Source organism: Rhagoletis zephyria, unplaced genomic scaffold, assembly GCF_001687245.7.
Source record: "Rhagoletis zephyria isolate East Lansing unplaced genomic scaffold, Rhagoletis_zephyria_1.1 Rzeph_scaffold_02747, whole genome shotgun sequence".
Lineage (NCBI taxonomy): Eukaryota > Metazoa > Arthropoda > Insecta > Diptera > Tephritidae > Rhagoletis > Rhagoletis zephyria.
Window position 1 is genome coordinate 12,755 of NW_016159831.1, and position 12,472 is coordinate 25,226.

Below are 12,472 nucleotides of genomic sequence, written 5' to 3' on the forward strand. Positions count from 1 at the left end.
ATAATAATTGCTTGATTGATACTTATGTACATACAGTAGGGGCCCACAAAATAGGCTTGTGACATTTTGACCAATTTTGACTACATAGTTTGCTTTAGTCCTATTTTTAAGTTGATTAATTTTTTATAAAAGTCTAGCTCATTATATATTAAACCCCATATAAATCCACATATAAAACTCGGTACAAATATTACAAAAATTTCAAAAAAATAATTATCAAAATTTCGAACTGCTTATAGCCTAATAAATTTTAATATAATAAAGTGCCAGAGGTATGAAGCGGCTAAGACTTCGGGTTGATTTTAAATAATTATTTTGTTTGATGGCTCGATTCTTAAGGTAGTTTCAACGCTGCCTAGCTTTGGAATGGCGCTGTAATGTCGCAAAATATTTCGTTGCAAGTCATAAAATGTCATAAGTGATAAAACCAAACCCTCTATGTTTTTTGTATGTACATAGTAAGTGGCGCCCTAATGCACATGGTTGCATTCTTATCAAGAGATAACTATTAAAATAAGCTGTTTCTTAGATAATTCAAGAAATTAGTAATTAAAGTAGATAAGAATGCACTTAATATAACTTTTTTTTTACGTAACTATACATACATTCATATAAATATACATATACAGTGACTCAAGCTCTTCACATGTTGATTTTTTAAAATATATACTCACAATGTTTTGCAAGTAAAATTTTTTTATATATTTTTTTTTTATAAAAATGTTGCCATATATGTAAATCAAAATTTCAAACTTTATACAAAACTTCTCAATAAAGTTTCGAACATTTTAATCTGAATGTCTAGAAAATTTTTGGCTGTAATAAAATGCAAGTTTTAAGCCTTTTTCCAAACACATACGTACATAAGAATAAATTTTTTGTGGAAGAAAATGCGTAAGACCGTTTGCAAAAAAAAAAAAAAATCACAAAACCAATGCCAGTTTTTATAAATTGCACTTGTTATATGAAAAACCCGCAAAAGCCAGCCATAAAAAAATACTAAACACCGACGCGATTTTTTAGCCGCTTGAAATTTACCCTAAAATTGTATTGGCTACAAAACTGCATACCCCAAAAATGCTCTGGAGATTCAGCTTAAAAAGTTCGAAATTTTGATTAAAACTTGTTTTTATAGAAAAAAATTATAAACAAAAATTTACTTGAAAACCACTGCGAATATTAAAAAAGAAAAAAATTACATGTGAACATTTGTTTGAGTCGTCGTGTTTGCATGTATGTATGTACATATGTTAAGGCGGGTCGATTTATGTGGGTGATTTTTTTGACTATGTCTGTATTGCACATAAAAGTTCTCGTGTAATTCTAAGAAAATTTTGGCTAAAATGCGAAAATAGGTTTATTAGCATTTTACTGAAGCGTTGTAAAGATGTACTTAAATTTTATACCTATAAAAACATGCCAAAGGGGTTTTTTTTTTTGGTAAAAGGAATCCATTTCTGCACTTATCTTTTTCTTGAAACTTCCATCAGAGTGTGCAACAGTGAAATTTTTCACATTTTCTTCGAAACCTATTTTCGTAACTTGGCAAACTTCAAATTGATTTTAGACCCATGGTTGCTTCGGCAAATTTGCTTAGAATTGCACGTAGAATCCTCCTATGCTATAAGCGCATTGTCAAAAACAAATTACCCGGCCTAATGTACATATTTGCATACCTATTATTGACTTCCTGAGTTGGAAAAGGGTTTTATGTATATATTTACTTGGGGCTTATCTCCTGCGATGCTTACAGTTCGGCAGCTAAAAGAAATGTAGACGATACGGACTACAAAACGAATAAAACATAAAAGAGGTTCCGGGTCACTTTAAAAAAAAAAATGGATGATGAACTGTGAACTTTCTTTGCACATTTTTCCATAGGATATAGTTTACTAGCGTCACACCCAGCTAAAACGGGAATTCCTCTTAGTGACGTCTGTAGAGATATAAGGGACCTTGGGGGGAATTCGTTTGATTACCGAATTGATTTCTCATAAATGGCTCTAAGGTTACCTCATCTTTCTGAAGGTGTCGTCAATGAATTAATAAGGGTAGACTTGTTTGTCTTGATATGATTTCGGTACGTAAATAGTTTCTGAAGAATATCAACATTTTCGTGCAGATATCTAGCTTTATAAGAAAAGACAGATTAAATCTGAAACTGAATTGTAATTAGAGAAATTTGGGAATTTACGAACGAATTTACATGCGTGTAAATGAGCATACGAGTATCTACAAAAATGCAAATCATACTACCGCTAACCGATCAGATTTGTATAAATACTTACCTATGAATGTTTGTATGTATGTACATATGTACGGGTATGTACGTAAATATAACTTCAAAGCGTCGTCTGATAAATTACATTGTTTATTAATATCAGAGCAAAGCTTTTTTCCGAATAGTTTTAAGCTGGACGGCGATCGCAACAGACGTGCACTGCTCATCGTATATATGTATGTATACTATTGTTTAAAAAAAAAAAACAACTTTGTTAGTAAAATTTGTTGAAAAGAGCACAAAAAGAGTGGAAACAGTTGTACGCGTGCGAATAGTAATACATAATAACAAAAACATGTCAACAACGGATGCTAATGTAGCTAGCAAATCAGAATCAGAGACGCCAAATAGCGCACCAGATGCGGCAGCGAGTGCTACCCCTGCTGCTGCTGCGCGCCAAGTACCCGACTGGCTGAAGGCTGACCTATTTGTGGATTTGCTCAAGAAGAATGTGCCCGATTTCAAGGCCATCAGGAGTTTCGACGCCAAACCGGCACAAGGGGCTGGCGAAAATTATGCCACGCTCATGGCCCTGGTGCAACTCGAATTGGAACTTATAAGTATGTACATAGGTTAAATTTTGATAAAAAAGAATTGAACTTAATACTTGTGGAAATTTACGCTCGTAACTCTAGCTGGAAAAACGAAGCAAATTTCCTACATGTTGAAAATACCAATTGAAGCGGTGATGAAATTGATGATGGGCGACAATATATTCGACGTAGAGAGTAACATTTATCGACAAGTAATACCGGAGCTAGAGCAGCTGTACAGGGATGCTGGCGTTGAAGTGACATTCTCGCCTCAGTACTTTGAGCTGCAAACGCCATCCGAATTCGGTGTTATACTCATGGAAGACCTGCGGCAGCGTGGCTTTAAGAACGCCAATCGCTTGGAAGGTTTCGATATGGAGCACACTAAGTGCGCATTGAAAAAATTGGCGCAATGGCATGCCACTTCAGCAGTGCGCGTCGAAACTAAGGGTAAATATCCAAAAATTGTCAGCAGCGGCATTTTCACAGAAGAGTTTCTGGCGGCGATGAAACCTATGCATTTAGCGTCCATCAAGTTGTTCAATGAGTGTGTGCGTACATATGACGGACATGAGGCGTACATAGACAGCATGGTAAGTATGCAAGTACATACATACATATGTACATATGTGGGTTTGAGAACGAAATTGCAGTACTCATGAAAATAAGCTTTTTCATTAGAAAGCTTCTTATCTATTTATTCCCATTAGCTCATCTATTTACTTATGTACATATGTAGGTGTGTTTATTTACAGTGGCGGATAGATACTTCTGGTTGAGGGGGACGGGGGGGCGACTGGGTCAACTTGTCAAATAAGGTTAAATTAACTACACAAAGAAAAAAGTAACTTGATTTTTTCAAACAGCGTCATTTTCGGGGTTTCCCCGAATGATCGTAATTTACGGCTCATTCGTAATTCATAAACAAATCTTGCTGAAGTCAAATAATTTTTCCATGCAAAATTTGCCAGTAAATGCGAAATTCGAAAAAATCGAACACTTTCAAAATTTTAAATTTTTAAATCAGATTTTTAGAAAAGTTTTGGGCATGCATTCCACTAATTCTTTGATATAAAGATAAGATTATCTTAGAACATAACGAGGGCTTATAGTCAATTTTGCAATTTTCACAAGATTCAGCTTCTGATATTAAAATCCACCTAAGAATTAAGTAAGTAAGTAATAAAACCTGTCAAAATTCAGATTTATGAACTTTGATAAAATTCTCTATAAACATATTATTTCTCAAGCTATATAACCGATCTATCAGTTGGCAGCATTTTTTACTACGTCAAATAGAACATAGACTTTTTTGTGATAATTTTTTTTCTGCGCTTACAATATTTCATTCCATTTATTTCTTTCGTTATTATGTTTTTTATGGACCAATCTATAAAATAAATACAAATATGAAGGCCGTATGGGGAATTTCATTTTTAGCTAAAATTTCAAAAAAAAAACAGCCATTTGTTTGCCTGTCAGGTCTCATCGGCAAATATTCTCTTATAGGGATATATTTTGAACCTTGTGCTATAAACCTCTGTTATAAAATTGTCCGCCTACTTCTGCTTTCTCCGCTATTTAAAGTCGCAGTTTAAGGATCTTCAAAGGGGATTCCAAGCAGAAATAGTTCAACGGCTAGTTAAGGGAGAGTCGATGCTGGCATAATTAAAGATCGTATATTATTTGTCAAAAATCTGGTGGAAAAAACTCGATGCAAAGCTAGTTTCTTCCTACTGTTTTCTTCATTAGTAAAATTAAGATAAAAAATATAAGAAAGCGAATGCGGAAAAATGCGCTCGATGCTCAAGTGCTTTCGTCGGAGCTGAGTGCCGAGATTTACTGAATTATATGTCCTCAAATTTCAGTGCCAGTGAGCGCATGGGTCTTTAGCACACTTTACTGTACCGTTTACCGCCCCCATCGCGCGCCCCCCTGTAACCGCCAGCCACTGTATGTATATGTATGTACAAATTTGTTATTATTCTAGCAAAGGACTCAAGAGCGTATTTTTGATGATTTTCGTGCGATGATAGACGCCGATCCAACAGAATTTAATGTTCTAAATCACGGCGATTTTTGGGCTAACAATATTATGTTCCAGTACGATGCTTTCGGCAAGATTAAGCAAACATACTTCGTAGACTTTCAGTGCTCGCGATATGGCTCACCGGTGCATGATCTCTACAATTTGTTGCTCTCTTCAACACAATACGAAATCAAGCTGAAACATTTTGATTATTTCATTAAGTATTATCACGACCAGCTGATTGAGTGCTTGAAATTGCTAAGATATCCGAAGAAGTTGCCCGCCTTGAAGGATATTCACATAGCGCTGTACAAATATGGTGTATGGGGTGAGTATGGAAAGGAAACGAAAATTTTGTTAAAATATTTTCAAAAATTTTGTAATCGTAAAATTTTTCATCTAACGAAAAATTAGTATTTAATAAAATTTTAACATAATTTTTGATTGACTAGTAATCATCAACCGATCGCATCAACTTATTTAGCGATTTGAACGTATTAAATAAACATTGACTTATCTCCCAGGTTTAGCCGCTGCTTCCGGTCATATGGCTATTGTGTTGCTCGATCCAACCGAATCGGCCAATATTGAAAATTTACTTGGCAATACTCCAGACGCCGTGGAATTCAAAAAGCTAATGTATACAAATATGCGATATCGGAAACATGCTGAAGCCGTTTTGCCATGGCTTCATAATCGTGGTGCTTTTGAAATGTAAAACAAAAACAAAAACAAAATGCAGTGTTGTGATAACAGAATTATTGATATATTTTCTATGAACAAATAGGTGCAAACAAACATGCATGTGCATATATTTTATCAGCATAGATGCGGCAATATCTAATGAGGCGCAATATTTTTATGTATACTACATTCATATATATTATTTGTAATTTATCTAAGTAATCAAACAAAGCGTACATATATATCATATAATAAACAAGCTTTGACTCAATTGAAGGTTATTTTATTTAATCTAAGTGGAATTTCGTCATATTTTTAGGTACAGTATATTTTGCTTTGCTGCCTCTATGCTTAAGTGCACATTTAAGATACCTACCCCAAAATGCGCAACAGAGGCATTATTTTTAACATTTATAAAGAAACAGTTGCGATAGATGCATTCAACATACCTGCACATTGGCGATACCTGCCTTAAAAATTGTGCAACTAGTATCAATTATCAAAGAAAGTATTACGTTTACCTGCACAGGCACTCCAATTACCTAATTTTACAAGCTTTTATTTATTTTGCTCATCTCGCAGAACAATGAAAATGGCTATTAATTTATGTAGTTATATAGATAATTATATACCATTTGGTAAAAATTTCGCTTGCAGTAATTTCTACGTGGTAAGTGCTCCGCCAATATTTGGTTTCATAGGGACTCGGATACCTTCCTCATTGAAGTAGTAAAGAAAATTCGCTTAAGTGCCTTTTTCCGGTTAAGTACACAAGTTTTTCGTGCAAAGAAGGAAGTGCAGCCAAGCAAAATATACTGTATGTATTTGTACTTGTATATGCGTGACAGTAAAAACCCGATATGCCTCAGTACAAATGGTAGCTAAACTAATTATTAAGCTGGCGACCCTACTCATAAGAGATTGAAACTTCTTGAACTCCTCCAATTTTGTATTCGTTTTTATTTTAAGCATAATTCTATTCAAAGATATGTCTTCATTATTATTTATAGGATACAAGTGTATTTTTTCTTATGATTTGTATAACAAAACAAATTAAAAAAAAAACTGTATAGCGTTGGTCGATTTCTGAGTATGAGGCCTTATGTTGGACAAAAGGGGGAGTATAAGGACTCAAAATAGAGAAAATTTGCCAATGAGTACAGAAGAAATGGGATAAATTAACCGACGAAGACTTGCGAGCCGCTACAGCTTTTCTCTCAAAGTGTTTACCGCTGGTAAACCCAAATAAAGGCTAAAATTTAAAAAGTTATTAATAAAGTTAAAGTAAAATCTGTGGAAAATTAACAATAAAATACTTTTTTCGCAAAATCTATAACGGACCCTTTTATTTTTCAACAAAACCTGGGTGACAGTTATTCGTCGCCACTCTGTATATGTTAGTCAGCTTTGCGAGCATAAACGACGAGAACAGACCTGTTAGCAGCCCCACAAGCTGCCTAGCTACAGTCCAGTCTACTCTGAGATTGAGGACAATATGTATGAGCTTTGACCATGTATGTATATGTAGCCTTTTAATACCAACCAGCATTAAAGGGGTTGAAAATATTGAAATTGGGCAAATTTTATATAATTTATTGTTATTAAAATAATAAAGAAATGCTTTTTGAGCTCAGGTTTATTTTGAAAACATTTAAACACTTATTGCGAAAAAAAACTTAAACAATGTCAGCCTTTGGAACTTAATTGCTTGATGAAACCGTTTGGCGATGATTACGAATTTAAATCAGTAGTTTTCAACATACGTCATATTTATGAGACTTACATTTTTTTAAATCTTGTTGGCGAGCCTTAAAAGTTTTTTAAAAATTTTAAAATTTTCATGGAAGTCCTTATTTAGTACATAGAACAAAATTTATATTTTTTAAATACTGCCCTAGTCCATATTTACATACATATGTATGTATGGGTACTGTGTCAGAATATAAAAATAATCGGTCAATGACTCAAATTCTATTTCAAAATGCATTCAAGCAAATTTGTTTTAGTACTTTTACAGCTGGTTTCACCAGAAATTTAAATAGAAAATGATTTTTTATTTTGTCAATTTCCATATAAAATTACAAAAATTGAAATCATTTTTCACTTATTTTGCTTTCGTGAAATTGGCTGTTATGAATAAATATAATCGATTGTGAATTGATAAGGCTAGGATAAGATCGTTTATGATAACAAAAAATGTTATGGATGATAAATGCCAAAATTTGTTAGGTCATTGACAAACCACCTTCCACCAGTTAAATTTGCCGTAGCGTGTGTTATTCAGCTAAAAAGTCGTATGACTTAGATTAGAAATAAAAGCATTTAGAAAGCTCTGGTGATTCAATTAGAATGACAACGCGTTTTCGGGCGGAGGTTTTTGCTTATCTAATAGCCTTCCCGTTTTGATTGGAAAATGAACGCGCTGCAGTGAATTTTTACCGTACCTGTACGCTAAGCTAAAGGGATGCCTTTGTTTCCTCAAATGTATTCAGAATAAGACAAGTCTCGTTCGATTACTTAATTTTTAGTTTATTTAGTACTTATATAATACATTATACATATATGAATATACCAAAGTTTATTGATTAAATAGAAAAGTGTTGCACAATAGAAAAGTGATTGGCAATTTCGTCATATCACCATTTTTTTTTTATGCACCGAAAGCTCCACGATTACTTAGCCATGGCAAAACGGCTTCAGCATGTTTCCGATAACGCTTGTTTGTGTACATTAATTTTTTGAAATCCATTCCATCTTGCGTACTACTCAACAAATTGTCCATGCTAGCCGCTTCGGTAGGATCCAGCAGCACGATAGCCATATGGCCGGAAACGGCAGATATACCTGTAAGATACATACAAAATTTTGTTTACCAAAACTCCTTCTCTAAACTAGAGATCTGTAAGTTGATAATGAATACTTATAGTACTTCATCGAGTTAATTAATTAATTAGATCAGTACTAAAAAATACATTCAGTTGTCCACGAAATAATAGGAGTGCAATGTTTTAACCAGTTTTGACAATTTTTCTTTTATTTATTTTGTTTGTTATTAACCGACTTCAAAAAAATGAGAAGGTTATCAATTCGTCGGATTTTTTTTTTATGTATGTCACCGCTAACTTTGGACCACGTCAACCGATTTCGATAATTCTTTTTTCATCGGAAAGGTAGTCCCATACTAATTTGGTTTATATCCGATTGTTGGATCATGCAAAAATTCACGGCATTCCTGAATTTTTATAGGAAAATAGGTTGTTTTTTTTTGCTTAAAACTTTTTTTTTATAAGTCTAGCTGGTTATACAGCCAAAACCGTATACATAATTTCGCATTTCAAAATTTGTACAAAAATTATAAAAATGCTGCCAACTTTCACCAAAATTCCAAACTTTTTAATCAGAATCTTTAGAAAAAGTTTGATATGCAGTTTCGTGGCCCATTAAATTGTACATAGTATAAAAAAATGCAAGTTTCAACCTGCGAAAAAAATTCCTCGTATTTTTTGGCAATTTTTTCGCATGTCTTTTATATGTCTTCCATATAAATAAAAAGTGTCGAGCATACTTTGTACACTAATGGGCTATAAAACTGCATTGCAAAATTTTTTCTATGTAAAGATACTGATTGAAAAAATTTAAAATATTTGTACAAAGTATGAAAAGTAAATTTATTTGGTGTTTGTGGTATAACCAGCTAAGACTTTTATACAAATATAACTAACATTAAATAAATAAAATAAAAATTGTCTAAACTTCTTCAAATATCGCACTCGAATCATTTTGTGATCAACTGTAATTACGCCCCTCCCATACTCACCCCAAATGCCATATTTGTACATCGCAATGTGAATATCCTTTAAGGTGGGCAACTTTTTCGGATAGTTCAGTAATTTCAAGCACTCAACAAGTTGATCGTGATAATACTTAATGAAATATTCAAAATGTTTCAACTTGATTTCGTATTGCGTTGAAGAGAGCAACAAATTGTAGAGATCATGCGCAGGTGAGCCATATCGCGTACACTGAAAGTCTACGAAGTATGTTTGCTTAATCTTGCCGAAAGCATCGTACTGGAACATAATATTGTTAGCCCAAAAATCACCATGATTTAGAACGTTAAATTCATTCGGATCTGCGTTCATCACCGCACGATATTCTTCAGTAATACTATCGAAGGAACTTTCCTTGAATATGACTTGAGTAAGTTTTTACTTTTTAAAACATTTACATACATATGTTCTCACATACAAACATATGTATGTATGGATTTACTTACTATGCTATCTATGTATGCCGCATGACCGTCGTATGTGCGCACACACTCTATGAACAACTTTCCAATCGATTCACGCATTTGCTCCACCATCACGAAGAAGTCTTCAGTGAACATACCAGTGCTGACAACTTTTGGATATTTACCTTTAGTTTGAATACGCACCGCCGTAGCGGCATGCCATTGCGCCAATCTTCTCAAGGCTTCCTTAGTGTGCTCCATATCGAAGCCTTCCAAGCGATTAGCGTTCTTAAAGCCACGCTGCCGCAGGTCTTCCATGATTATAACACCGAATTCGGATGGCGTTTGCAGCTCAAAGTGCTGAGGCGAGAACTTCACTTCCATACCGGCATCTCTATATAGCTGTTCAAGCTCAGGTATCACATCCCGATAAATGGCACTCTCTGTGTCAAACATATTGTTATCCGACATCAACTTCTGCACTGATTCGATGGGCAGCTTCAACATATAGGAAATTTGCTTTGTTTTTCCAGCTATAATTCGGAACAAAGATTTTTTTTTTTATTGGCATATTTCACCTTTTTTTAAACCTACTTGATAGAGTTACGAGCGTAAATTTCCACAAGTATTAAGTTCAATTCTTTTTTTTATCAAAATTTAACCTCTACATACTTATAAGTTCCAATTCGAGTTGCACCAGGGCCATGAGCGTGGCATAATTTTCGCCAGCCCCTTGTGCCGGTTTGGCGTCGAAATTTCGGATGGCTTTGAAATCGGGCACATTCTTCTTGAGCAAATCCACAAATAGGTCAGCCTTCAGCCAGTCGGGTATTTGGCGCGCAGCAGCAGGGGTAGCACTCGCAGCCGCATCTGGTGCGCTATTTGGCGTCTCTGATTCTGATTTGCTAGCTGCATTAGCATCCGTTGTTGACATGTTTTTGTTATTATGTATTACTATTCGCTCGCGTACAACTGTTTCCACTCTTTTTGCGCTCTTTTCAACAAATTTTACTAACAACGTTGTTTTTTTTTTTTTTAAACAATAGTATACATATATGCGATGAGCAGGGCACGTCTGTTGCGATCGCCGTCCAGCTTAAAACTATTCGAAAAAAAGCTTTGCTCTGATATTAATAAACAATGTAATTTATCAGACGACGTTTTGAAGTTATACTTACGTACATACTCGTACATATGTACATACAAACATTCATAGGTAAGTATTTATACAAATCTGATCGGTTAGCGGTAGTATGATTTGCATTTTTGTAGATACTCGTATACTCATTTACACGCATGTAAATTCGTTCGTAAATTCCCAAATTTCTCTAATTACAATTCAGTTTCAGATTTAATCTGTCTTTTCTTATAAAGCTAGATATCTGCACGAAAATGTTGATATTCTTCAGAAACTATTTACGTACTGAAATCTGATCAAGACAAACAAGTCTACCCTTATTAATTCATTGACGACACCTTCAGGAAGGTGAGGTAACCTTAGAGCCATTTATAAGAAATAAATTCGGTAATCAAACGAATTCCCCCCAAGGTCCCTCATATCTCTGCAGACGTCACTAAGAGGAATTCCCGCTTTAGCTGGGTGTGACGCTAGTAAACTATATCCTATGGAAAAATGTGCAAAGAGAGTTCACAGTCTTTCGGCTGGGTTTCACGCCTCTTCATCCATCCATCATCCACTTGTTTTTTTTTTGATAGTGACCCGGAACCTCTTTTATGTTTTATTCGGGAACCGATGTAGTCCGTATCGTCTACATTTCTTTTAGCTGCCGAACTGTAAGCATCGCAGGAGATAAGCCCCAAGTAAATATATACATACCTTTTTCCAACTCAGGAAGTCAATAATAGGTATGCAAATATGTACATTAGGCCGGTAATTTTTTTTAACTATCCGCATATAGCATAGGAGGATTATACGTTCAATTCTAAGCAAATTTGCCGAAGCAACCATGGGTCTAAAATCAATTTGGAGTTTGCCAAGTTACGAAAAAAGGTTTCGAAGAAAATGTGAAAAATTCACTGTTGCGCACTCTGGTGGAAGTTTTAAGAAAAAGATAAGTGCAGAAATGGATTCCTTTTACCAAAAAAAAAACCCCTATGGCATGTTTTTATAGGTATAAAATTTAAGCACATCTTTACAACGCTTCAGTAAAATGCTAATAAACCTATTTTCGCATTTTAGCAAACTCCAAATTTTCTTAGAATTACACGTAGAACTTTTATGTGCTGTACGCGCGTGGTCAAAAAAAATCACCCACAGAAATCGACCCGCCCTAACATATATACATACATACATGCAAACACGACGACTCAAACAAATGTTCACAAGTAATTTTTTTCTTTTTTAATATTCGCAATGGTTTTCAAGTAAATTTTTGTTTAAAATTTTTTTTCTATAAAAACAAGTTTTAATCAAAATTTCGAACTTTTTAAACTGAATCTCCAGAGCATTTTTGGGGTATGCAGTTTTATAGCCAATACAATTTTAGGGTATTGGTTTCGTGAATGTTTTTTTTGCAAACGGTCTTACGCATTTTCTTCCACAAAAAAATTATTTTTATGTACGTATGTGTTTGGAAAAAAGCTTACCACTTGCATTTTATTACAGCCAAAAATTTTGTAGACATTCAGATTAAAATGTTCGAAATTTTATTGAGAAGTTTTGTATAAAGTTTGAAATTTTGATTTACATA

The 12,472-nt window shown here is 34.2% G+C and overlaps 2 protein-coding genes across 3 annotated transcripts; one reads left to right on the plus strand and one right to left on the minus strand.

The window, feature by feature from the left end:
• The first annotated feature begins 2,401 nt into the window (after positions 1–2,401).
• LOC108367630 (uncharacterized) lies at positions 2,402–5,798 on the plus strand. 2 transcript variants are annotated; one of them, XM_017622289.1, is made up of 5 exons: positions 2,402–2,457; positions 2,517–2,841; positions 2,917–3,407; positions 4,805–5,171; positions 5,368–5,798. In XM_017622289.1, the coding sequence occupies exons 2-5, from the start codon at positions 2,577–2,579 to the stop codon at positions 5,559–5,561; spliced, it is 1,317 nt and encodes a 438-aa protein (XP_017477778.1). In that variant the 5' UTR covers positions 2,402–2,457; positions 2,517–2,576; the 3' UTR covers positions 5,562–5,798. The 2 variants fall into 2 exon arrangements, with proteins under 2 accessions (XP_017477778.1, XP_017477777.1); XM_017622288.1 differs by having other exon boundaries at positions 2,425–2,841.
• Positions 5,799–8,088: 2,290 nt separating this feature from the next.
• On the minus strand, positions 8,089–10,868 carry LOC108367624 (uncharacterized). Its single transcript, XM_017622278.1, has 5 exons — positions 10,813–10,868; positions 10,434–10,755; positions 9,804–10,294; positions 9,345–9,711; positions 8,089–8,371 (listed from the first exon to the last, which is right to left on the minus strand). Exons 2-5 carry the CDS (start codon positions 10,693–10,695, stop codon positions 8,178–8,180), a joined length of 1,314 nt encoding a protein of 437 aa, XP_017477767.1. The 5' UTR covers positions 10,696–10,755; positions 10,813–10,868; the 3' UTR covers positions 8,089–8,177.
• Positions 10,869–12,472: the final 1,604 nt, after the last annotated feature.

Excerpts from the sequence above, each read along its gene's own strand:
- LOC108367624 (XM_017622278.1), bottom strand. The coding sequence starts at position 10,695 with ATGTCAACAACGGATGCTAATGCAGCTAGCAAATCAGAATCAGAGACG. Across the intron at positions 9,712-9,803 it reads CGGCATACATAGATAGCATA|GAAAGTTCCTTCGATAGTAT; the intron begins GTAAGTAAATCC and ends GTCATATTCAAG. Across the intron at positions 8,372-9,344 it reads GTACAAATATGGCATTTGGG|GTATATCTGCCGTTTCCGGC; the intron begins GTGAGTATGGGA and ends TGTATCTTACAG.
- LOC108367630 (XM_017622289.1), top strand. The coding sequence starts at position 2,577 with ATGTCAACAACGGATGCTAATGTAGCTAGCAAATCAGAATCAGAGACG. Across the intron at positions 3,408-4,804 it reads AGGCGTACATAGACAGCATG|CAAAGGACTCAAGAGCGTAT; the intron begins GTAAGTATGCAA and ends TTATTATTCTAG. Across the intron at positions 5,172-5,367 it reads GTACAAATATGGTGTATGGG|GTTTAGCCGCTGCTTCCGGT; the intron begins GTGAGTATGGAA and ends CTTATCTCCCAG.